General features: G+C 40.8%; 1 protein-coding gene across 1 annotated transcript in view; it reads left to right on the forward strand.

Moving 5' to 3' along the window:
• Positions 1 to 521: 521 nt before the first annotated feature.
• LOC140200971 (protein FAM13B-like) overlaps positions 522 to 27572 on the forward strand; it is a gene marked incomplete at its 5' end in the record, with an annotated part of 150514 nt that continues 123463 nt past the window's right edge. The window contains one exon of the mRNA XM_072264611.1: positions 522 to 624. Within this exon, the coding sequence (XP_072120712.1) occupies positions 522 to 624 (103 nt within the window). The remainder of the gene's footprint in view (positions 625 to 27572) is intronic.

Consider the following 27572-nt stretch of genomic DNA (forward strand, 5'->3'; position numbering starts at 1 on the left):
GAATAGTTTTTAGGAAAAACCAAATTTCATGATCTATGTATTACGAATTTTTTGGTTAGTTTGAACTGTGTATACTTTTATACACAGCGAAAGATGTTCAAGTCCATTTAAAAGAAATCATGGCAAGAGCATTAGACTTATTATTGTACTGATCCTCTAAGATGTAATTGTATTCTTTGTTCTGTATAACACATGCACCAATAGTCTAAGCAATTCTGCCAAGCACTTGATGAGAATAAACTTAAGGTATTTGCATTAACTAGTTCAGTGGTTTGTTCTGGAGTGTCTTTATAAAGGCTTTGCAATTTAAAGATGTACTTGCATTTCAATTGGATAGAGAAGAAAAGGGAAAATTAATGCTTTTAAGTATAAAGTCCTTTTTAATTAGCCATTCCATACCATTTTAATGTATTATTTAGCACTGCCTTGCTAATAACGCTATTTGTTTTCCTTTTAGGTTAATTACCAAGAAAGATTGGACATATTCTGTGTTTCTTCAATGAGGAACTACAGGTTGATCTTTTGCCACAATCTCAAGCAACCATAGCTGGCTAAAAAAATGCTTATTCACTAAGGGTGATTGGTGTATAAGTTGTTTTTTTCAGTGGGTGTCTGTGCTCAAAGGTAAGTTTCTTGATCTAAAGCAATACTTTTTGATCAGTTTTCAGGTTTTTGTATTTTCTACCCAATGGGAGGGGGAGAAGAGAGAAGAATATCTGGGTGGACAAAACTGTTATGGCTCACTTGCCTTATTGTGCTGTTACTTGTCATGACCTCTCCATCATTACAAACCATCCAACTAATAGTGAGGAACACTAGAGGGGAAAAAATAAGTTTTGCTTCTCTTCCTTGTGCTCCCTTACAAAATTATTTTGTGTTGCAAACCCGAATCTAATGTGAGGATCATTGCACAATGTTATTTTACTCATTCTCTTAAAATAGTGATCAAGCAATGCAGATGGTGTAAACTGTTATGCCTGGCAGACTTGGTTTCAGTTGTGATTCTTTCTTCCAAGGAGGAGTGTTGGATGCTTGCATTACTAAATTCCACTAAACTGGATTTAAAAAAAAATCAAGATGTAGAGCACCTTTATTGAGTATTTATCATAATCAGAGCTCTTGCTACATTTTTTTGCAAGAATAATCTAAATAGTTGTGATATTTAAAGAACTAGAGGTAAACCAGGCATTTTCTTTTGTTGTTTGCTTATGGGGATTTGTACTGGAATTTGAGCTTTTTTAAACTCAAATGGATCTTAAAATGATGCCTATATTGTATTTCATAGTAATGATTTAAAAGTTTGCTAGAAAGTATGTCTTAAAACATTTTGATTAATGTGGGCAAAATATCTTGGGAACTTCAGGTCTACTTCAGAGGTTTGATCATTTCACCCTATTACGGACATTTTCAATATTCCACCCGTTCTTCTCCTGTTACTTTCTCTGCTATTTGGACTAACTTGCATTATTTCCCCCGCAGTTATGATAAAGAGTCTTTGATTATGTTGAAATGTTAACTGTTTTCCACAGGTGTCTGAACTGTTGAGTCTTTTCAGCATTTTCTGTTTATTTCAGAAACGAAATTCAAGCCTTTCATTAAGCAAATATAAAAATTGATTTTCTGAATTAAAGCTTTCATTTTTATATTATGTGCAATTTTGGAGATTTCTTGGTTTTAAAACAATTTTGATTAAGTTCTAAATTTTATTCAGCTCTTATTCCAGTTTATGCTGTAGGTTTTGTTTTGGAATCCAAATGTGAATGACAAATTTAACAAATGCACATAAAAGTGCAAAGTTTTTCTCCTTGTTCCTATTACTGAGTTCTTAATTAATCACAACACTGAATTTTCACGTTCTATTGTACCTGCAGTCAATACAAAACAGTCACTAACCTCAAATATCTCTTTTCCTGTAAGATATAGGAGCAGAATTAGGCCATTCATCCCATCAAGTCTGCTCTGCCATTCCATCATGGCTGATTTATTAATCCTCTCAAACCCACTCTGCTGCCTCCCCCTTGTAATCTTTGATGCAGACATCCCACCTCTCCCCGAAGTTCCGGGAGTCTCCCGCATATTGATAGTGGCTCCCTGACACCAGGAAATTATATATAATATCACGGAAATCGATATTGTTTTGAGAGCGAGAGTGAGAGCGAGCATCCTGATAGGTCTACTTAGCACGAAGAAAGACCAATCAGTTCTCTCTGTGGGTGGGCTTTACAGTCAACCTCAAAAATAATGACAGTGTTGCTCACTGCACTGTTTGCAACAGTGACTTTTCTGTTGCCCATGGTGGGTTAAAATGTAAAAGACATGTTGAGGTGAGTTTAACAGGTGTCATTCATTTATTAGCATAGCTAGTGTTATTTAAACTAGCTGGCTAGCTGCTAAGGAGCTACTCTATTGATGTCCTACACGATGAGGCCAAACTCCCTGAATACTTGCTTAAAGTTGTAATAGAGAAAAAAAAAATGATTTTATGATAATATAATATAAGTACATATTTTAATGTCACATTTTCTGCATATACCCAACTTGGTTTATAGATTAGAGAAAATCACTAAACAAAGTATTACATACACCCTTGGAGGTGGACTGGGAGGGCTTGGGGTGGTGGATATGGGGTTGTGGGGAGCGGGGATGCTACCTTCCTAAAATGAGTTTTTGCAGGGTGGGATGTGTGTTGATGCCCTTGCAAATCAAGAACCTGTAAACCTTTGCTTTGAATATACCTGATGCCTTGTCTTCACAACTGTCTGTGGCAGTGAATTCCACAGATTCACCACCCTCTGGCCAAATAAATTTTTCATCATTCCATAAACTTTTCCCATCTTTATAACTGCTTATACAGTCTGTCCTGAATTCAGTACAGTTTCTAATGTGTCTAGCTAAAGCCATTTGCAACTTGAAGTATTGTAGAAGTTCTAATGCTGCTTTATCGTGATATTGTAGATTGCTGAATTGTTTAACCTGATTCTAGGGGCTCTGGTCTCCATCTTGGATGCTGTCAGGGTCTCTGATCTCCTTTGGTTGCTTCCAAGCTTGCTGAGTGCCTACTAAACCCCAGGCTCTAGTCCCTTAAATCTTCAAATGTATCCAGATCTATAAACTTTCCCTTCCCTATAAGTTTCCCTTCCTTGTGCTTCTGGTAATACATTCCAGATCATAACTATAATTTCATGTGTACTAAAATTCTGCAGATCACTGTGGCATCTTTTACCAGTTGCTTCACTTCAGTCCTCAGTCCACTCTCATTCTTGATGCAATTTTTTTACATCCCTTAAATCTTCCATTTGCTCCTTTTTCTTGGATGATTTAAAAAAAAATTGGTCTTAAAATCATGAAGGTTTAATGTGATCTCACTTTTGTTCACTTGGTTTATGAAGACCAGAATCCCATGTGAATTACTAACTTTTTTGCAACCTATCCTGCCAAGATGAAGGCATTTGCACTAAAGTATCTCTGCTCCTGCACCCACTGGAGAATTCAATTATTAGATTTTTGCTCCTCTGTTTACATTGAATTGTATCACTTTGCACTCTTCACTGAGTTTCATCTGCTTTGTTAACATTCTATTGAAGTCTCTTGCTATGTTTATCCTCCAAGCCCATGTCTGAAAAATTCAATGTCTATCAAAAAAAAATAGTAAATCAAATCCCAGAGAGTGGCACTGTTTACTGGGAGGGCAACATTTTACCATGTCCTTGCTGCTCTGGCTCTTTCATGCTGCCATCCTTCACCTCATTGGTCAAGACCTGCCACTGGGAATCCCAAGTTTATATGGAATGGACAACAGGCTTTTCTCTAGGGTAACCTCCAGTGAGCTGTTTGAGAAAATAGAAATGGTCACCATAATTATCAGTCTTGCTTTCAATGCTGTTCTTGAAAGCCCTCAAATGAATCACCATCGAGGAATTTAATCTTTTTTAGCCAGAGATGCAATGCGTTGTTGTTGCATCACTATGGTCACTATTTCCTTTCACATCTTTGTGCCCTCCAGCGCAGCATTTAGATTTTTATCACATGAAACAAGTGACATACTGTAAATCCTTGTTCAGGTTCAATGTGCTTTCTTGCTGCAAGCTGAGAGTGAACCTTGAGGTTCAGACCTGTGGTTCATAGTCAAAGCAGTATTTCAGTTCAGCATTTCAACAGAACTAAGTGGTCGAACTAATTGGGCAAACACTATTACACAGCTTTCAGTCCCCAGTTGGACAGGCAGCACTGACCATTGAATACTGTGTTTCAGATGTATCCACATTGACACTGGGTATGCTGGATTTTCTCTGTTCCATGTCAACATATGAACTCGCCCCATAGAACTGCCCTACACTCATGGCGCTTGAAGCCCTTAGCGCTTTAACTCTGGCTATCTTGGCTGCATTTTCTTCCTGCAACTTGAGCAGCTCCATCTTTCTCTGAAGTTGCTCTTTCATCTGTTCCTGATTTCTTCAAAGCTGTTCCATTTTCTCTTCCTGGTTTCTTTGAAGCTGGCCCATCTTTTCCAATGCGTGTTTATTCCTCTATATTTGTTGTCTTGCGTATAAAGCAGCTAAATTGGCCTCCATTCTAATGTATGCTGGTGCACAGCATGATGTGCTAGCAATAGAACAAGCTGCATGCATGTTAGACATGCTGTCTTCAGCTTTGTACATAGTCACAGCCTGTTCTGTGGCTTTATAAATATTTTCTTTTCCTCCAGCAATCTGACCTTCAATATTGCAAGTTAAAAAAAAATTCTCACTGTTGACTTCAAGGTCACTGCTTCTGACTTGACTCATGTTGTTTTCCAAGTGCATGAACCAGATAAAACAATGACAAGCAACACACATCAAAGTTGCTGGTGAACGCAGCAGGCCAGGCAGCATCTCTAGGAAGAGGTACAGTCGATGTTTCAGGCCGTGACCCTTCGTCAGGAGCAACTTCGTTCACCAGCAACTTTGATGTGTGTTGCTTGAATTTCCAGCATCTGCAGAATTCCTGTTGTTTGCGTTTTTAAAAAGCAATGACAAATTCAATTCGGTGTTGACAGTCAAAGCAGTATTTCAATTCAGCATTTCAACAGAACCATGTGGTTGAACTACTCAGGTAAACACCGTTACACAGCTTTCAGTTCCCACTGGACAGGCAGCATTGACCATTTAAACCTGTGTTTCAAACCCGAACACTGAGCATGAACCAAGAAAAAGTTGTTATTTGCCCCATGCTGCTCTAGGCTGCAATGCTAGTTTCACAGACATGTCTGAATGCTGATGCTCGTTTGGTATAACTGTCAAACTTTTGCTGACAGAATGTAGCAACCAAAACAATTGCCGCTGCTGGTGACACTATGGATTTGTTATACTTACATGATGCGCCCTCACTTCTGTGATAGCTCCAAATGTCAAGGATATGTATTTGATCCTTTATTAGCAATTAGTAAACATACAATCTTGAAGCAATGAAACCTAAGCATACCCAAATGTCAGCAACTGATACGACCTCAATTGGTCCTCAGCTTCCAAACTACAACAAAATAAGCATGAATGTGACTTATTCCCATTGCTTTTACCACATACCCCCCACTCATGTGACTAGTTAACATAATAAACGTGCAACACAGGATACAATGCAGATAGAGAACAGATGCATGGTTCATACAGTCAGCAAGCCCCTGCTGGGTAAAGGAAATGCTTCAAAGATTACACCAACATCAGCCTGAAAAAATTCAACATTACATCTAAAAACTGAAGACATTTCACTGGAGGACTCCTGTTCAAGAGGGAGCTGTGCTACATGAGTGACCTTTGCTGTGCTGCAGAGTACAAGTGGCAGCTGCGAAAAGAGAGAATGAACAACTAAAAGACCCAGCCACTAACCACAGCCACTTTGCACCAGCATGTGGATCCCAGATTGGCATCTATAGCCACCTGAGGATCCACCAATCAATAACCCCTTAGGAGAGCATATTACTCAACTCCACACTTTACTACTACATCGATTTCAGCATTGCCAACCAAATTTCATTGTGTCCTTATTTAATACCTTTTTGAAAATTCAAATGTGTGGAATAGGTATTGATATACATCACATTTTATTAGCTTATTCTTAAACAAAAAAAAAACAAATTAGGTTGGTTAAACACGATTCACCAAATTCAACTTGGAGGAAGTGCAGGTGCAAGGAAATAATAAATTCCTCTATACTAGTTAGTAAATGGCCAGTGTTGCAGTTCAAAGACTGATAAGTTTCTTACTGTATTAAATTTCTGACAAAAGAATAATCAGATTCCCATTTATTCCATAAAGATGTTAAATATTGAGGACTGCGAATTGCCTCACTTTGTCATTACTGGCATCATTGATTCTGGGGGGTTGAGGTGGGTGGTTGGAGTTTACTGGACTAGCTGTACGTAATAGTTCATCTTCTAATTCTTGAAATCAGAATTGCTACAGCATAAAGGACTTTTAACCCATAAAAGTGTATGCCTTTAAGGTGGTTAAAAATTAGATGTATATCTCAGTTATAGTCAAATGTTTAAAACTGGCACTTAATCTTTAATGTAATCTGTAAAATAGCCTTGAGACACCAGGCAAGGTTATTTGATTCCAAACAATTGATTTGTAGATCATTACAGAATGTCTCTTGTGTTTCCCACTTTCTCCCTATTCCTCTTTTCTAACCATGACTCCCCTCTCCCTACTGTTAGTCCACAATAGAGACCCATATCGGAATCAGCTTTATCATCAGTCACATTTGTCATGATTTTCTTTTTTGTGGCAGCAATACGGTGCAGTACATAATTAGTAAAGAACTGTGCAAATGTCTTGGACACCGTAGTTATATATGTGCTTAAGACTTTTGTGCAGTACTGTAGATGGGGGTGGTGGGGGGGGGAGCTATAGGAACACATTTAGACTCAATTCACAGCCATCTATGCTGAAGATTTAGTTCTCAAACATAGAAGAAAGGTGCAGAAAAATATATTTTATCATAGAACATAATGCAGTACAGGCCTTTCAGCCAGTGATGTTGTGCCAGTCTACAAACCTACTTTACAATCATTCTAACCCTTCTCTTTGACACAGCCCATATCCCTCCATTTTTCTTGCATCTATGTGCCTATTAAGTCTCCTAAATGCTCCTATTGTATCAGCCTCTATCACCACCACTGGAGATGTTCCAGGCACCCACCACTCTGGTTCTTTTATATAAAAAAAAACAAATAACAACCTCTCCTAAACTTTCCTCTCCTCACCTTAAATTAGGGGTTCCCAACCTTTTTCATACCATGGACCCCTACCATTAACTGAGGAGTCTGTGGAACTCAGGTTGGGAACGCCTCCCTTAAATGATATCGTATGGTATTGGTTATTGTCACCCTGTTTAGAAGGCACTTTTGCCCCTCGGTCTTATAATCAAATTGCCTCATTCTCCATCACTCCAAAGAGTCCTAGCTCATTTAATCTTCCCTCATAAGACATGTTCTCTAATCTAGGCAGCATCCTGATAAATCCCCTCTGCCACCCTCCCTACAGCTTCCACATCTTCCCTATGAGGTGACCAGAACTGAACAATAAAATCTGGTTTAACCTGAGTTTTTAGAGCTGCAGCTATGACTGCATTGACTATAGCCCATGACTCCTGAACTCAATCGCCAAACAAATGATGTCAAGCCATAGGCCTTCTTCACCACCCTATCAACTTACACAGCAACTTTGAGTGATCTATGGACTTGGATCCCAAGATCCCTCTGTTCTGTCACATTGTTAAGAATCATGGCATTAACCTTGTACTCAGCCTTCAGTTTTAGTTTTCTAAAATATCAGTGCACACTTTTATGGATTGAATTCCATCTGCCACTTCTCTGTCCACCTCTACATCCTGTCTCTATTCCATTGTAATTAACACAACCTTCAACACTGTTCACAACATCAACCTGTCATCTGCAAACTTCCTACCCACATCCTCTTTCAAGTCATTTTTCAAAAGTCACTCGGATCAGGGCTTTCACAACCTGTGGAACTCCACTAGTTATAGACTTTCAGGCAGAATATGCTCCACCTCCTAATCTCCTTCTGCCTTCAGCCAAGTTTCCATGGATCCTCTATCCTGATTTTCTGGATGAGTGTACCATGGGAAAACCTAGTCAAACACCTTGTCAAAATTCATATACTCTATATCCAGCACTACTTTCAATTTGTTTCCACTTCCTCAGAAATGTCCATCAGGCATATAAAGCATGGCATGCCCCTCTCAGAGCTTTGTTCGCTATGCTCAAATCAAGCACCTATGGTTCCTCTCCAATTGTTTGCCCACCAAGATTCACTGGTCTACTATCCTCAGGATTATCCTTATTAAATTTCTTGAACATCAAGACATTTGCCACCTTCCAATCTTCTGATGGTACTCCTTTGTGTCTTCCTTGGACACAGATAGTCATTAACACCTCAGCCACCTCTTCCTGCAGTAACCTGGGGTTTATTTTGTCTGGCCATGGGGACCTTTCTATCCTGATTCGTTTCAGAACCTCAAAACCTCAAGATACTGTAGTACATTAGCCTGTACTACCCTGTCCTCTCATTTCTCATAGTCCCTCCACCTGGTGAGCAAACTATTTGTAAGGAGCTTCCCTACACCTATCTCCAGGCATATTTTATCCCCTTTACCTGAGCCATTCTACCTTCACTCTAGTGATCTTCCTGTTCTTTGTATATGTGTAGAATAAATTGGTTTTCCATAATCCTACTTGCTAAGGCCTTCTCTTTTATCCTTATAGCTATCCTAAGTCTTCCTTATTTCCAGACCCTGTCTGATTTTTTTTCCTCTTTCAGAAATGTACCTAATCTTTTCATTAGCCAAATGTTCTTTCCATGTCTTGTGCTAAACGTATCCAGAATCCCATGCAAATTCTCTCTAAACAGCCTCCACATTTCTGTTGTGCACTTACCTGAGAAGACCAATTTACACTCAAGTTCCTGCCTAATACCATCTAATTAAGCTCTTCCCCAATTAAATGCTTTCACATTTAAGGTACAAGAGGGAAAGCAACCAGAAGTTGTGAAACATGTTGGCACCAATGACATGGGCGGGAAGAGGGATGAGGTCCTGAAGTGTGAGTTTCGGGAACTAGGAAGAAGGCTGAAGAACAGGATCATAAGGGTGGCGTTCTCAGGATTGCTGCCAGTGCTACGTGATGGTGATGGTAAGAATTGGAGGAGATGGCAGTTGAATGCATGGCTGAGGAGTTGGTGCAGGGGGCAGGGTTTTAGATTTTCGGATCATTGGGATCTCTTCTGGAGAAGGTGGAACCTGTACAGATTGGATGGGTTGCACCTGAGCTCGAGGGGGAGCAATATTCTTGCAGGTAGGTTTGCTAGCATGGTTTGGGAGGGTTTAAACTAATTTGCAAGGGGGATGGGACCCGGAGTGATAGAGCAGTGAAAGAAGTGCATGGAGTAAAGCCAGATCTAACATATAGAGAGGCTTTGAGGAAAGAGAAGCAGAATAAAGGGTGTAAAGGTAGGAAGGTAGAAGGGCTAAAGTGCGTGTACTTCAATGCAAGAAGTAAAGGGGAAAATATGCGCTGTGTGTTTAATATCCAAACGTTACTTAAAATGTAACGCCCTTCTAGACCGTGCTGAACGCTACTCTCACCAAGTCCCACCGACCTGCACTCACCCCATAACCCCCCATTCCTTTCCTGTCTATATACCTATCCAATTTAACTTTAAATGTTAATATTGAACCTGCTTCTGCCACTTCTACTGGGAGTTCATTCAACACGTATTTCAAGCCCCCCGTCCTCCCCTGATAATTGACTTATCGCTATATTCATGCGAGGAAAATATGCGCTGTGTGTTTAATATTAAATTCGTTAGATAAACCCGTTTAGAAACGAAATTGAGTGTATTAGCCACTTATCACGGATATTCCGGTCGTGATTAACAGCGCCCTCCCCTCCCCCCGCCGAACAGAATCGCCAAAAACGATTTGTAGCAAAAAGCGGCACGTGCACGCATACTCAAAGTCATGCATGCGCACTGGTGCCCGCGCAAGGCTTCACGGTCATTGTAGTCTTTTCAGGGTAAACAACGCATTTGCTACTGTACTTTTGTCCGTTGGCAACCATTCCCCCCACCCCCCGGTCGGCCGGTCCGCAAGAATATTGTCAATATGAAACCGGTCCGCACCGCAAAAAAGGTTGGGGACCCCTGAGTTACTCTATTGGGAGTATTCTATAGGCACCCTGGTAGCAGCAGAGATACAGAGGAGCAGATTGGGAGGCAGATTTTGGAAAGGTGCAAAAATAACAGGGTTGTTATCATGGGTGACTTTAACTTCCTTAATATTGATTGGCATGTGATTAGTTCCAAGGGTTTAGACGGGGCAGAGTTTGTTAAGTGTGTCCAGGACGGATTCCTGTCACAGTATGTTGACAGGCCGACTAGGGGGAATGCCATACTAGATCTAGTATTAGGTAACGAACTGGGTCAGGTGACAGATCTCTCAGTGGGTGAGCATCTGGGGGACAGTGACCACCGCTCCCTGGCCTTTAGCATTATCATGGAAAAGGATAGAATCAGAGAGGACAGGAAAATTTTTAATTGGGGAAGGGCAAATTATGAGGCTATAAGGCTAGAACTTGCAGGTGTGAATTGGGATAATGTTTTTGCAGGGAAATGTGCTATGGACATGTGGTTGATGTTTAGAGATCTCTTGCAGGATGTTAGGGATAAATTTGTCCCGGTGAGGAAGATAAAGACTGGTAGGGTGAAGGAACCATGGGTGACAAGTGAGGTGGAAAATCTAGTCAGGTGGAAGAAGGCAGCATACATGAGGTTTACGAAGCAAGGATCAGATGGGTCTATTGAGGAATATAGGGTAGCAAGAAAGGACCTTAAGAAGGAGCTGAGGAGAGCAAGAAGGGGGCATGAGAAGGCCTTGGCAAGTAAGTTAAAGGAAAACCCCAAGGCATTCTTCAATTAGGTAAAGAGAAAAAGGATGACAGGAGTGAAAGTAGGACCGATTAGAGATAAAGGTGGGAAGATGTGCCTGGAGGTTGTGGAAGTGAGCGAGGTCCTCAATGAATACTTCTGTTCGGTATTCACCAATGAGAGGGAACTTGATGGTGAGGACAATGAGTGAGGTTGATGTTCTGGAGCATGTTGATATTAAGGGAGAGGAGGTGTTGGAGTTATTAAAATACGTCAGGATGGATAAGTCCCCGGGGCCTGACGGAATATTCCCCAGGCTGCTCCACGAGGAGAGGGAAGAGATTGCTGAGCCTCTGGCTAGGATCTTTATGTCCTCGTTGTCCACGGGAATGGTACCGGAGGATTGGAGGGAGGCAAATGTTGTTCCCTTGCTCAGAAAAGGTAGTAGGGATAGTCCGGGTAATTATAGACCAGTGAGCCTTATGTCTGTTTTGGGAAAGCTGTTGGAAAAGATTCTTAGAGATAGGATCTATGGGCATTTCAAGAATCATGGTCTGATCAAGGACAGTCAGGATGGCTTTGTGAAGGGCAGATCGTGTCTAACAAGCCTGATAGATTTCTTTGAGGAGGCGATCTGGCATATAGATGAGGGTAGTGCATTGGATGTGATCTATATGGATTTTAGTAAGGCATTTGACAAGATTCCAAAGCATGGGATCCAGGGAACTTTGGCCAGGTGGATTCAGAATTGGCTTGCCTGCAGAAGGCAGAGGGTCGTGGTGGAGGGCGTATATTCGGATTGAAGGATTGTGACTAGTGGTGTCCCACAAGGATTGGTTCTAGGACCTCTACTTTTCGTGATTTTTATTAACGACCTGGATGTGGGGGTAGAAGGGTGGATTGGCAAGTTTGCAGACGACACAAAGGTTGGTGTTGTTGTTTATAGTGAGAGGATTGTCGAAGATTGCAGAGAGACATTGGTAGGTTGCAGAAGTGGCAGATGGAGTTCAACCCAGAAAAGTGTGAGGTGGTACACTTTGGAAGGACAAACTCCAAGGCAGAGTACAAAGTAAATGGCAGGATACTTGGTAGTGTGGAGGAGCAGAGGGATCTGGGGGTACATGTCTGCAGATCCCTGAAAGTTGCCTCACAGGTAGATAGGGTAGTTAAGAAAGCTTATTGGGTGTTTGCTTTCATAAGTCAAGGGATAGAGTTTAAGAGTTGTGAAGTAATGGTGCAGCTCTATAAAACTCTGGTTAGGCCACACTTGGAGTACTGTGTCCAGTTCTGGTCGCCTCACTATAGGAAGGATGTGGAAGCATTGGAGAGGGTACAGAGGAGATTTACCAGGATGCTGCTTGGTTTAGAGAGTATGGATTATGATCAGAGATTAAGGGAGCTAGGACTTTACTCTTTGGAGAGAAGGAGGATGAGAGGAGACATGATAGAGGTGTACAAGATATTAAGAGGAATAGATAGAGTTGACAGCCAGCGCATCTTCCCCAGGGCACCACTGCTCAATACAAGAGGACCTTTAAGGTAAGGGGTAGGAAGTTCAAGGGGGATATTAGAGGAAGGTTTTTTACTCAGAGAGTGGTTGGTGCGTGGAATACACTGCCTGAGCCTGAGTCAGTGGTGGAGGCAGATACACTAGTGAAATTTAAGAGACTACTAGACAGGTATATGGAGGAATTTAAGGTGGGGGGTTATATGGGAGGCAAAGTTTGAGGTTCGGCACAACAATATGGGCTGAAGGTCCTATACTGTACTATTCTATGTTCTATATCCTTAGCTCTTGTCCTTGTCTATAGTTCAGAATCAGGTTTATTATCATCAGCATCTGACGTGAAATTTGTTAACTTAGCAGCAGCAGTTTGACGCAATACGTAAACTAGAAGAGGAAAAAAAAATAAACAAGTTAATCAATTACAGTGTACATATAATGGATAGATTAAAAAACTGAAATACTATATATTTTTTTTTTAGAAAGTGAGGTGTTGTCCAAGGATTAGATATCCATTTAGGAATCGGATGGCAGAGGGGAAGAAGCTGTTCCTGAATTGCTGAGTGTGTGCCTTCAGGTTTGTGTACCTCCTGGTAACAGTGAGAAAAGGGCATGCCCTGGGTGCTGGAGGTCCTTAATAATGGACGCTGCCTTTCTGAGACACCACTCTCTGAAGATATCCTGGGTACTTTGTTGCTAGTACCCAAGATGGAGCCGACAAGATTTACAACCCTCTGCAGCTTCTTTCAGTCCTATGCAGTAGCCACCGCTCCCCCCCCCCCCCCCCATACCAGACAGTGATGCAGCTTGTCAGAATGCTCTCTATGGTACATCTATAGAAGTTTTTGAGTGTATTTGTTGACATGCCAAATCTCTTTAAACTCCTAATATAGTCGTTGTCTTGCCTTCTTTATAATTACGTGGATATGTTGGGACCAGCTTAGATCCTCAGAAATCTTCATACCCAGGAACTTGAAACTGCTCACTCTCTCCAATTCTGATTCCTCTGAGGATTGGTATGTGTTCCTTCGACTTATCCTTTCTGAAGTCCACAATCAGCTCTTTCGTCTTACTGACGTTGAGTGCCAGCTTGTTGCTGTGGCACCACTCCACTGGTTGTCATATCTCACTTCTGTACATCCTCTCATCACTACCTGAGATTCCACCAACAATGGTTTTATCATCAGCAAGTTTGTAGATGATTGTGCTATGCCTAGTCACACAGTCACGGATATAGAGAGAGTGGAGCAGTGGGCTAAGCACACACCCCTGAGGTGTGTCGGTGTTGATCGTCAGCAAGGAGGATATGTTGTCACCAATCCAGATGGGTTGTGGTCTTCCGGTTAGGAAGTTGGAGATCCAGTTGCAGAGGGAGGTGCAGAGGCCCAGGTTCTGCAACTTCTCAATCAGGATTGTGGGAATGATAGAATTAAATGAACAGCATCCTGACATAGGTGCTTTCTAAAGCCATGTGGAGAGCCATTGAGATTGCATCTGCCATTGACCTATTCTGGCGATAGGCAAATTGCAAAGGATTCAGGTCCTTGCTGAGGCAGTCCAGTCAGGACCAACTTCTCAAAGTATTTCTTCACTGGATGTGAGTACTACTGGGTGATAATCATTAAGGTAGCCCACATTATTCTTAGGCACTGGTATAATTGTGACCTTTTTGAAGCAAGTGGGAACTTCCGCTCCTAGCGGTGAATTTGAAAATGTCCTTGAATACTCCCCACTAGTTGGTTGGCACAGGTTTTCAGAGCCTTACCAGGTGCTCCATCAGGACCTTCTGCTTTGCGAAGGTTCACTCTCTTTAAAGACAGCCTAACATCGGCCTCAGAGAGAGATCACAGTGTCATCAGGTGCAGCAGAGATCTTCACAGCTGTAGTTGTGTTCTCCCTTTCAAAGCGTGCATAGAAGATGTTGAGTTCATCTGGTAGTGAAGCATCGCTGCCATTCATGCTATTGGGTTTTGCTTTGTAGGAAGTAATGTCTTGCAGACCCTGCCAGAGTTGCTGTGCACCTGATGTTGCCCCTTACCTCGTTCAAAATTGTCTCTTCGCCATTGAAATAGCCCTCCACAAACCATACCAGGTTTTCTGGTACAAGCCTGGGTTGCCAGATTTGAATGTCACAGATCTAGCCTTCAGCAGACGATGTACTTCCTGGTTCACCCACAGCTTTTGGTTTGGGAACGTACAGCAAGTCTTTGTGGGCACTCACTCATCCACACAGGTTTTAATGGAAGTCAGTAACAACTGCAGCATACTCATCCAAGTTTGAAGATGAATCCCTGAATACAGTTCAGTCTACTGATCCAAAGCAGTCCTGTAGGTACTCCTGTGCTTCCCTTGTCCATACCTTCTTCATCCTCACTAATGGTGCTGCAGTCTTCAGTCTCTGCCTATACTCAGGAAGTAGAAGTACAACCAGGTGATCAGACTTCCCAAAGTGAGGGTGTGGAATAGCATGGTAGGCATTCTTGGTGGTGGTGTAGCAATGGTCCAGTGTATTGTTTCCTCTGGTATTGCAAATTGATGGTAGTTGCTTAGTGATTTTTTTTCCGGATTGGCCTGGTTAAAATCTCCCAAAATGATGGTGAAGGCATTAGGGTGCTCTGTTTTGTGCATGTTGATCCCATTGCTCAGATCATTGACATTGGCCTGAGGTGGAATGTAAACTGCTACCAAAATGACCCCAGAGAACTCTTGTGGTAGGTAAAAAGAATGGCACTTTAACTGTTGGATGTTTCAGGTCTGGCGAGCAGAATTGGGACAGCACTGATAGATTTGTGCACCAAGAAGAGTTGATCATGAGGCATACTCCACCCACCTCTGCTTTTTGAGAGACTGTGTAGATCTATCCTGACGGTGTATAGTAAACCTGTCGATATGAATTGCTGCATGTGGTATGGAAGGGGTTAACCAGGATTCCGTGAAACAAAGGACACATGCGATCCTAATGTCCCTCTGATTCACACCCTAGCTCTGAGATCAGTGATTTTACTCACCAGAGATTGCATGTTTGCCAGCAAGATAGTCAGTGTAGGGACTTTAAAACCCTGTTTCCTTATGCTAAAGGTTGTTATGGACATTATTTCCAAAATGTTTGTCCACAGATCTATCACTTGATGGGTCCATTGCCTTGTGCTGGATCTGCCATGGCATCCCCTCTAGTCAGCCTGTCTACATACTGTTCATCGTCCTTCCTGGATACTGATCAAATTCTGCCCTGATCTAAACCACTTGCACTAAGGAGGTGCTGATCATTATTAGGGAAATTGAAAGGTTACTTCCACACCTTTCCAAAATCTGCCTACTTATGTGCTCCTCAGTGGCTATTGGGGAGGCTCCGTAGAATACTCCCAGTAATGTAATGGTACCCTTTCTGTTTGACTTCCACCTATGGACAGTCCCTCTATAATGTCCTTCCTTTCTGCTCTATGACACTACACCTGATCAGCAGAGTCAATCTTCTCTATTCTCTCTCTTCCCCCCCCCCCCCCCCCAGACTTCCCTCCCTATTCCTTTTGAAACATGTAAACCCCGGAACAGCAAGCAGCCAATCCTACCTTTGTGACAACCAAGTATCAGAGACACTGGAGGAGCACACCACTGCCTTAATTGTTATTGCTCAGAGCAATAGAAATGACATAGGAAGAGTCCTTACCTTGGTTTCTGCTCACTGCAACTTTCCAACCAGAACTCTGACATTTCTCACAAAGCACTTCCTCTCAGCATGGCGTCACCCAAAACCTTACATTTTCTTACCTTTGTCTTACTTGAGCTTTTTTCCTAAAAAAAAATTCCACTTGCTCCATCTCTGCACCAAAACTTCAACAGTCCACTCTAACACTGACCCAATCCAACAATTACTGGTTCTTCTTGTAAAGTTTAATGGCAGTTGGCAGACCAAAATAAGGTGCATTACCACCATCTATTAGGTTGGAGTGTGGAACAAAGTGACAGGAAGTATGCCCACAATCCTCCCTCCACCAACAAAACTCATATTCTCAAGTCTAATGCTTTTCAGGAAATCAAATAGGCAATAATATACGTTACAATGGCGGTGGTATCCTAGCAAACTTTCCATGTTAAATTGTCTGTCCCAAAGATCTCAATTTAACAATTTTTCTTTTGCATCTTATGGGAACTGCATTCAAACAAAATATGCTGCACTATTTCTTGACGAGTGCACTCCCTACAGATGCATGTATGATGTGTATTAACTCTGAATAAGGAATTAATCAACCTAGTATGTCCAATATGTAAATGTAAGTATAACTTCTTCCCTCCTTTTGTACCCATCTCCCAGTTGAGTTCCTACTATCCTCTGAATTTTATACAAATGCTGTCCTTTTTTCCCTTATCCCAACTTATAATTATGACTTTCATCTCCTCCTTGTGCAAAGGGACCACTACATTTATCCTTAATTTTAACTGATGTTTGGCAAGAATGTCTGCCACCTCATTTTCTTCAACCCCAACATGGGCTGGAACCCACATGAATTGTATCCACAGCCCTGGACCTTGCAGTCTCAACAGATGTTGTCCAATCTCAAGATGAGTGTCCCCTAAAATTTGAAATGCCTGTTTTTATGGATGTCAAGACTGAGAATGAATCAGTGTATAGAATAAGGACATATTTCTTTGACCCATTCCAAGTCTGAAAAATGATAGCAACCATCTCAGATGTGAATAGTGATATTGTCTGATAATCTTTTCTTAAGTCATCTAAAACTTTGGAGCATAAACAGAAACACCTGAACAACCTGTCATTGGATCTTTTGAACCATCTGTGTAGATATCTAAGAATCCATGATATCTGCCTTGCATATATTGCTGAACTTCCTGTGCATCTAATAAACTAACATTTCTCATCTTGATCTCTTGAAAGCCCAAATCAACCAGAGTCAAAGGGTAAAACTGTGAACAAGTGACAGAAAAGGGTACCCTGGGACCACAATCTGCATTAAACACCAAGGTTTTGTGCCTATTTATTTCACGTCCACCCAAAACTGGAGGCCTTGTGAGTACAGTCTTCCCAACGTTCAAGCAATGCTGCCAACTTACCTGAATTCAATAAACCATTGCTAACTGTAACCTGCGTAGATGTAAAGCTACTTCACCTATTTCTACCAGTAATGCCGAAATTGAGAATAATTGAATAGCACCACAACATAATGTCAGTGCTTGAACTTTATCTAGGGTTTAAGACTGCTGGTGAGGAAGGGTGATGTATTTGTTTAAGTGACAAAAGTGTCAGGGTAGCAGTCTGTCACCTGAAGCTTAATCGAAGTTGGATGATACAACAAGACAGTGATCCGAGGCATGAGTAAATCAACAACAGAATGTTTTTAAAATGAAGAAAATTTGTATTTTGGAATGGCCAAGTCAGGGTCCTGACCTTAACCCAATTGAGATGCTGTGGTATGACTTGAACGGGGCTGTTCATGCAAGGTATCCTGGAAATATTGAGGGATTGAAACAGTATTGTATGGAGGAATGGTCTAAAATTCCTCCTCACCATTGTGCAAGTTTGAACAGCAGCTACAGGAAACGTTTGGTGGAGGTTATTACTGCTAATGGAGATCCTACCAGTTAGTAAATCCAAGGGTTCAGATACTTTTTCCATCCTGGACTGTGAATGATTAAACGATGTGTTCAAAAAACATGTAAAGTACAATTGTTTGTGTGTTATTAGCTTAGACAGATGGTGTTTGTCTATTATTGTGATATAGATGAAGATCAGACCACCTTTTATGAGTAATTAATGCAGAAATCCAGGTAATTGCAAAGGGTTCTTAAACTTTTTCTTGCAACTGTATAATGCAATTTGCCTTTTTAAAATTCCATTTGGGGATATGAGAACCTTTCCTCTGATACACATTTATTCCCATTGTCCTGGTAATGGAGAAATCACTCCCCACTGTTGTATCATTGTACACTTCACAGTTACAGACACTTACTCAGATACCAGTGTAAGGACTATAGCAGGAAGTGTTGCCAAATAGATTTATCCTTCTGCTCCTGCCATCATTCAAGCACACCATCTACTGTTCTTCCAGAACGTTTTCCACCACTGTCCCATTCAAATTTGTCACTGCAACCCCACGTAGTACTACAAACATTAAAATCCCCATACCATATAATCTTTTATTTTTCTGATTTCCACCCTCCTCTCTGATTCATCAGGAGTTAACCTTTGACAAGGATAATGAAAATTTATTATCTGTACTTTACTATTCTTTCCCCAAATTCCAACCAGAATTGACTCAAACCAACCTCAATCTTCAAAACTGTGTTCTTTCCCATTTTTGACAAAGGCAGCCACTCCTCTGTTAGCCATTTTCTGTTTGCATCTGCGTCTTGTATCAGCCTAACCTTGTATCTTAAAACTTAGACAAGATTTCAACCAGGCTTCCTGTACATATATAACATTAGGTTTATTTGGTAAATCTTCAATCAGTTTCTTAAATTCTTGACCATCAGCTAACAGGCTTATAGCATTGCATTGTAAGATTAGAACATCATTAATAACCCTTCTTTGAAGTCTAAATATTATTTACTCCTCCCTGTAAGGCATCATTAATAAATTATAGGGTCAAGTTTTATTTCTTGATGTTTTTCTGCAGCTTTTAATATAATTTTTTTGTTCTCCTTTTAGTTTGTGCTCTACATTTACTGCATTTGCCATGAAAGTGACAAACTTTAGTTTATCAACAATCAGAATTCCTTGTTATACTATCATGCACTTTGCATGCTCTCTTTAAACTGTCTGTATTCTGAATATTAATAAGTACCATTAACACTGTCTTCTGTACTTTCTGCAGAGCCTCTGTATATGATATGGCCATTTCTACCCAAGCACGCTGCACTTCCACAGCTTTCTTTATACAGGACACCCTGCACAAGCAGAGGTATATTCTCCAGCACATCTAACACGCCACTTTTTTCACCCTTATACACAGCTGCTACATAACCAAATTTCTGGCAGTGAAAACATCTCTGTGGCACATACTCGAACTATATAACCTAAACTAACCGTATTCAACAACTTTTTTTCATCAAACTTAAATTTTATCAATGCTGTTGACCACTATAATCCTCAGTTCACTAACTCCACTATGAAATCCTGTTAAACGTTCTGCATCCACAAATTTTCCTCCAACTAAATTATTTTCAACTTGGTGCATGGATACATCAAGAGCAGGTTCCCAATATTTTTTATGCCATGGACCAAGTAAGAGGTCCTTTAACCCCAGGTGGGGGAACCCCTGATCTAGAGGCACTCCAGAGATTGCTCCCCAAAGCCACCTTCATTCAATATAATTCCTTGGAGTCACTTTCCTTCTTCCCACAGCTTTTAACCCCAAAGCCTTCTCACATTGCTTACTATCTTTGCAAAATATTTTGTTCCCCCATCCCCATAGGTTTTGTGCTCATAGTATCGCCTAATGCTTTTTTTCAAATGCTGTTAGTCTAATTGGATTGATATCAAAAATAGCTACACAGTCAAAACTCAACAAAACCTTATGCTTCATTCCTTTTATTTATATCCTGTCTTCTACTGTTTTGATCACTAGACGATAAACCACTACACTCTTCAATTGGCCACTGATTTTTCCACTTCCCAGAAACCTGCCATTTGCCTTCCACATAACTCCAATCACCCAATACTACCTCCAATTTACTGTTGCTTCCTGCCCTCTCTAATCCCCTTTCTGACTTAAGGAAAACTCCCAACAGCAGGCTCAGACCTTTGCTCCAACTGCCACTGGCTCGCCACGCCAAGAGCACCAATTACTGCCCCAGTTGAGCCTAACTTTTTATTGGCTATTGCTAATTAGCTAATTAATTATTAACTGGAATTTGCAAATATACCTCTCTAAGTGTCCTGTTCAGTGAAATTTTCCAACAAGTCCTCAGAGCTACAGTGTCTTGTAAAAGTATCAGCACCTATCACTTAACTGAGAATTTTTATTTGTGAATCACATGATTCTTTTTCCCCCATTGTACAGCCCAAAAAGACAGAAAATTGTAAAGTGTGGAAAAACTAAAACTTTATAAACTGAAATGTCAGCACTTAAAGTATTCATCCCCCTTGGCTCAATGCTTAATTGAACCACCTCTCGTAGCTATTATAGGTAGTAGTCTTTTTGAATAAGTCTCTATTCATTTTGTGCAATGTGGTGGAGCAATATTTGTCCATTCCTCTTCGCAAAATTGCTAAAGCTGTGACAGGTTAGTTGGGGTGCATCAGAGGGCAGCAGTCTTGAAGTCGTGCCAGAAATGTTCGATTGGATTAAGGTCAGGGTTCTGACTGGACTGCTCAAATGCATCAGCTTTCCTGCTGAAAGATGAACTTCCCCCAGTTTAAACTTTTATGCCAGAAGCTAACAGGGTTTTTCCCAGGATCTTTGTATTTAGCAGCAATCATCTTTCTATCAGTCCTGACCAGATTTCCAGTCCCTGTTGTTGAAAAGCATCTCAAAAGTATGATCCTACCTTCACTTAGTTTTACAATAGGGGTGTTGTTACCTGGCTGATGTGCAGTGGTAGATTTACGCCATACGTGCAGCTTGGTGCTGAGGCTAGAAAGTTCAACTTGTCTCATCCAACCACAAAACCTTCTTCCACTTCTAAGGATACGCCAGGGCTTCTTTCTTGTCATTCTTCCATAAATGCTCTTTATGTGCATGGCATTTGTAATTATGGAGCCATGACTTCATCTCCATTTGCAGCCACTGATTTATGATTGTTGGTGTCACTGTAGTCTCTATTACAAATGCCATTCTCCTCTGGCAACTAAGTTTAGAGGGGTACCCTGACTTAGGCAGTGTGGCTATGGTTTCATATTTTTTTCACTTTTTCACAATGGACTGCACTGAGCTCTGAGGTATGTTCAGTGCTTTTGAAATGGCCTTGTACCCTTCCCCAGATATCTGTACCCAGCTGGAAGCCAGAGAAGAGTTTATTTGTCATTTGCGCCGGGGAAGCACTGGATCATTTTTCACTTACCTCTACAGTGAAGATGTTCACCACATTATGCAATGACTCAAAGTCATAAATAAAGAGAAGTCAAGGCTTCTCTGGTCTTTAGCCTTCCTTTTGAGATGCCAGGACAAAGACATCAACCATAAGTTCATGAGGTTGCATTCCGTGGTGATTTCTTTGGAGGCTAAACACATTCTATGAAGAACAAGCCGAGCGTTGATTAGGGATACCTCAGAATCAGGTTTATTATCACTGGCATGTGTTGTGAAATTTGTTAACTTAGCAGTAGCAGTTCAATGCAATACATAATGTAGAAGAAGAAAAAATATATTAATAAATATATCAATTGCAGTATATGTATATTGAATAGATTAAAAATTGTGCAAAAAAACAAATAATATATATCAAAAAAGTGAGGTAGTGTTCACGGGTTCAATATCCATTTGGGAACTGGAGGGCAGAGGGGAAGGAGCTGTTCCTGACTCACTCAGTGTGTGCCTTCAGGCTTCTGTACCTCCTGCCTGATGGTAACAGTGAGAAAAGGGCATGCCCTGGGCGCTGGAGGTCCTTAATAATGGACACTGCCTTTCCAAGACATCGCTCCTTGAAGATGTCCTGGGTACTTTGTAGGCTAGTACCCAAGATGGAGCTGACTAAACTTACAACACTCTGCAGCTTCTTTTGGTCCTGTGCAGTGACGCAGCCTGTTGGAATGCTCTCCATAGTACATTTATAGAAGTTCTTGAGTGTATTTGTTGACGTACCAAATCTCTTCAAACTCCTAATAAAGTATATTTGCTCTCTTGCCTTCTTTATAACTGCATCGATATGTTGCGACTAGGTTAGGTCCTTAGAGCTCTTGACAATCAGGAACTTGAAACTGTTCACTCTCTCCACTTCTGAACCCTTTATGAGGATTGGTGTGTGTTCCTTCATCTTGCCCTTCCTGATGTCCACAATCAGCTCTTTCGTCTTACTCACGTTGAGTGCAAGGTTGTTGCTGCGACACCACCCCACTAGTTGGCATATCTCACTCCTGTACGCCCTCTTGTCACCACCTGAGATTCTACCAACAATAGTTGTATCATCAGCAAATTTATAGATGGTATTTGAGCCATGCCTAGCCACACAGATTTGGGTATATAGAGAGAGTATAGCAGTGGGCTAAGCACACACCCCTGAGGTTGCACCAGTGTTGATTGTCAGTGAGGAGGAGATATTATTACCAATCCATACAGATTGTGGTCTTCCGATTAGGAAGTTGAAGATCCAGTTGCAGAGGGAGGTACAAAGGCCCAGGATCTGTAACTTCTCAATTAGGATTGTGTGAATGATAATGTTAAATGCTGAGCTATAGTTGATGAACATCATCCTGACATAGGTTTGTATTGTCCAGGTGGTCTAAGGCTGTGTGAAGAGCCTACTGGTGGTGATAGGCAAACTGCAATGGGTCCTGTACCCCGCTGGAAGCTTGAAGAGTTTACTGAACTCTTGGTTTTGTTTGTACCTTTTACCTATGAGTAGATTATTTCACCAATTTTTCTTGGATTCTCTTTGCTGATACATTGTATGTTAGCTTGCTCTTTTTTGTATGGTTTGGCCTTTTGAATCTCCCAGGGAAGTACTCAAATTGAAAAATTGCTTTGTATGAATTTACCATTTTGTTTTAAAATGCTACAATTCTGGTGCATTAGAGTGTCTTCATTCTTTTCCAGAAATTGTATGGTTGGGCAACTATTAAATGTACTACTCAGTTGCCTTTTTAGCTACAGGAATATTGTCCAGTTTAGTCATTTATTTGTTAACATTCACTGAGGTGAGATGAAATGTTTAATTTGTAGATTTTTCCTCCCTTTGTAATTCCTAAGCTGAAAATATTTGCCACATTCCCGCTCTTGTTCTTTAGGAACAAACTAGGAAGCAAGCCTGGGTTTTCCTTGTCAATGCATCTTATGCACTAAATAGTTCAACTGTTGCCGAAGCCCCATTTTAATTCATTTGAGAAAGAATGATTTTTATTCTCTTTGAAATTGCCTCGGGGATAATGAGTTGCTGTCATTCAAAGGATTGTCAGGGAAAACATGACCATCTTCTAGTCTTTATGGAAATCTGATCTGGCAGCAGTTCATTGTGTTCTATGATATATTTGTTTAAGGATTCATTTTGAATTTTCTTTTTTCTTAATTTTTTTATTTTTATTTGAATAAGGAATTCATAAGTATCATGAACTTTTTCACATGTATAACCTTTTCCATTTTTCTTTGTATATGTATAAAACTATAATTATTTATACATTCCTAAGTACACATGATTAAAAAAAAATAGACACTTAAATAGATAATTATGTGCAGTTGAAATTCTAATCTATTAGGCTAAGTAATGATATTAATTGTTAAGAAAAATAGTAATAATAGTGGATTAATAATAATTTCCATATATCTCTTCTGGACCATTTCTCTGGTCCAAAACGCTGTACGTAAGCCTATGTAACAACCGTTGTAGGTGTTTATATCCTAACTTGTTCATGTTTGCTTCTACCCACAAACATAGTTATCCAATCCCTATGAACTTACTTACTTAATTTTATCATTTTTTATCCCTCTCACCAAATCTTTTCCTTTACTTGTGTTAATTCTCCATTTTCAAAAAAAAAGAAAAGAAAATCAAAAACAGTAAACATTTAGACCAGGGGTGCTTATGTTAGCAATATTACTGAGAAGAGTAGTAGAAATCATTAGGAGAGTCATCTAAAGTCTGCTTGCCTTGGGGTTATATATTCAATCCATTTATTCCAAATTTGATAAAATTTTTCTTTTTGAATTCTCAGGGAGTAAGTCATCCTTTCATTTTGAATTTTCATTTTCATGCACTTCATATTTGCAGTGCTGCTTATAAAATTTAATTAAATGGCTTCATTTAAAAGAATTCATTTCTGAAGATAGTGAAATCAAAAGTTTACTTATCTTGACTGATTAAACTATTTAAAAAAAAAAAAAAAATCTCTACTCATGAACTTTACTTTTCATATAAGCAAAAATGGCCTTACGTTTTGGCTGAGGGAAGATGTGAGGAAGAACTTCCCTTCGCCGGGTAGCATTAAGCCATTAACCAGTAACACAAATGTTGGAGTTCTTATGAATTGCAATAGCAAGAATGCCTTAGTGGACCTCCATTAATGGTAAATCACCTAGACAACCGGGTGACCCGCTGGGGCACCCTTTGAGAGAAAGGTAATGCAGTTTGATGTGACCAGAATGGACGTTAAATTTCCCTGAATGCTATTGCTATCACTTTGCTTTGGAATTAAAGAAGAAAGACGCGTAGCAAGACAAATATAACTCCTCGTTTAACGAAGGACACTTTTGATGACAACATTTCTGGTTGATCTGCCACCTTTCAAGAATACTCTTAACATTTTCATTTCTTTTTCATTTCTTTTTCCCTGGCTTAAAGCCACATACAGCTGACCATGTTGGAATACCGGTTTCTCCAGATAAGTCAACACATTCTCCATGGTTTGGCTTTGCGCCTTATGTGTAGTCATAGCAAAGCATGACTGTATCGGGAACTGGCTTCGCTGAAGAGGGACATCTTCTCCTTCTGATAAACTGACAGTCATCCTTGGGATCATGACAATGTCATTTTTGAACGCACCAATGTTTATCTTTGCTACGATGAGATTGTCATGCAGTTCTTCCACCATCATTCGTGTTCCATTGCAAAGCCTTGGTGGATCCAAGTTCCTCTTTGAAATAATGGGAGATCCCCTCTTCAATTCCAGTTTATGTGGTGACAATCCAGAGAGTTCGACCGAATCAAGGAATTCTGTTGGAAAATGAGTGGCGTTAGCTCCTTCACTTATGGCATTGAAGGAACAGTATTCTTTCATGATTCTAGGGAAGCGTCTAATGCATGTGAAGTTTATTTTTCGCATCATTTCCTTGAGAGGAACCAAGATAGAATTCCTCGAGAACAGTTCTACAGGATTGTCAAATGTCGGGTAGATGAAATCAATACATTCTTCCATAGTTTTTACTGGCAGAATCATATCTTCAGGTAATTCGATTTCATCGTTTTCATTTTTCTCAATCTTGTCTTCTCCAATATCCAATAAGAACTCAGAATATCATCCTTCTCCCTCACTCAATCGCATGTTTCTCTTCAATTGAAACTTGATGAAGCTTCTCCATCAGTAGGATTTTTTTAATGCATGAATTCTCCACATCAGCATCATTTCCTCGTTTCACAACTGCTAGGAGCTGACGGAAATCGCCACAGCAAATGGTTAAAATACCCCCGAAGGCCTCATTCTTGCCGCATACATCACGAAGAGTCCGGTCCACGGCATCCCCACACCTTGTATGGTCAATGAATGACTTTGGGTACCTCTTACTCCATGTACCATTTTGCCAACACCCTGATTTAGTGGTGTAATACGGACCACGTATCATGTGCTTCAAGACCAATTCATGCAGCTCTGGATCTTCATTAAGGTCTGGTATTTCTGCTTGCACGAATCTGTCATAATCTTGAGGTCTCGGCCCTGGCCTGATCCGATTCTTGTTCTCTCCTCCTTCTGTGCCTACTGTTGTTATTTTGGAGACATGCATGCCTTTCCTCCTCTGTCTCTTCTCCTCTCATCTTTTTTGTCCTGACTCTTTGATCCTGGAGCCGTGCGGCCCTGGCCTCATCCGATTCTTGTTCTCTCCCTCTCCTTGCCACTTCCCGGCGACGTTTGGCGTAATCTCTTGACCATAATGTCCCCCTTCTCTTTCCACGCGGTATAATTAGGCTGACCATATTTTTTTACCTTAATGCTGAGTAGAAAATATGAAACAGTAACACCAAAGCCTCCAGGATGCTGAATTCTCTTGATGATGTGGTTGGTGCTCTCCTAAATGGATGTGAAATAGTCATCACTGTCATTTGACTGCAGCAAACGGTTTGATGGGTGTTTCAAAGTACTTCATTACAATAAGATTTAATTACCTCTTATTGATGGATCGCAGTTGGGTCTGTCTCAATCCTGCACACACTGATGGTGATTAGCAGAATGTGACCGCTCGAAATACAGCTGCCCTGCCCTTTTGGTGTGGTTGGTGTCGCTGCTGTGAGCATTGTGAGGCGCTGCTGAGGCTGGCCATGCGCACGTGTTGTGGTGTTGCATTGTGATTTCCATGAAAGCTGGAATCGGGGCCTACCGACATTTGAGCAATTTTATACGAATATAACAGTGACTTTTGCATGCATTCTGTAAGTTAGTGCATTTTAAGTCCATTTAGTCAGAACAAAGTACCGCTTTAATGACACACATCAAATTTGCTGGTGAACGCAGCAGGCCAGGCAGCATCTCTAGGAAGAGGTACAGTCGGTCTCGGCCCAAAACGTTGACTGTACCTCTTCCTAGAGATGCTGCCTGGCCTGCTGCGTTCACCAGCAAATTTGATGTGTGTTGCTTGAATTTCCAGCATCTGCAGAATTCCTCGTGTTGCCGCTTTAATGCACCGTTTGGGCTAATTTAAGGGCACAAACAGACAAACCGATAAACAGTATGAGAATTTTAGTAATGTATAGATATTGTGGAGGAATATGTTAGGTGAAATTTTAAGATAGTTTAGAATGGCCAGTCTTTTTAAAGCTGATTGAGGGTGGCGCTGGTGATCATTGGTGACATTCTGTGGGTTGCAGAATACTGTTCCAAAAAATCTTTTACATATACCTCTTTTGACCTACTCACATGCTGCAGATTGCAGTGAAACTTCTCCTCAAGCAGTGGACTTTTAAATCAATTGAATGATCTTCAGATCTCATGATCAACTGGAGGACTCAGCTGACCAAGCAGGCACGGCACCTTTAAGTATTTGAAGGCTCATCATCCTGGCTGAAAGTGAGGCAGGAATGGGGGATGCCATGCCAGGCTGAAAAGCAGAGGGATGAGACCTTCTCTACCTAGTATCTTGTTGGTAAGTGAGCAATCAGTGGAGAACAAGATTGAAGACCTGCGGGCAAGACTGATACATTAAAGAGAACTGAGAATCTGTTCCATTGTATGCTTGATTGAAACATGGCTTTCTCCAGACATGCCAGATACAGCGATCAAAAACACGAAGGCTTACTGTTCTTTGCCCAGACTGCATTTTGGTAAATCGGATCAC

Source organism: Mobula birostris, chromosome 7, assembly GCF_030028105.1.
Source record: "Mobula birostris isolate sMobBir1 chromosome 7, sMobBir1.hap1, whole genome shotgun sequence".
Lineage (NCBI taxonomy): Eukaryota > Metazoa > Chordata > Chondrichthyes > Myliobatiformes > Myliobatidae > Mobula > Mobula birostris.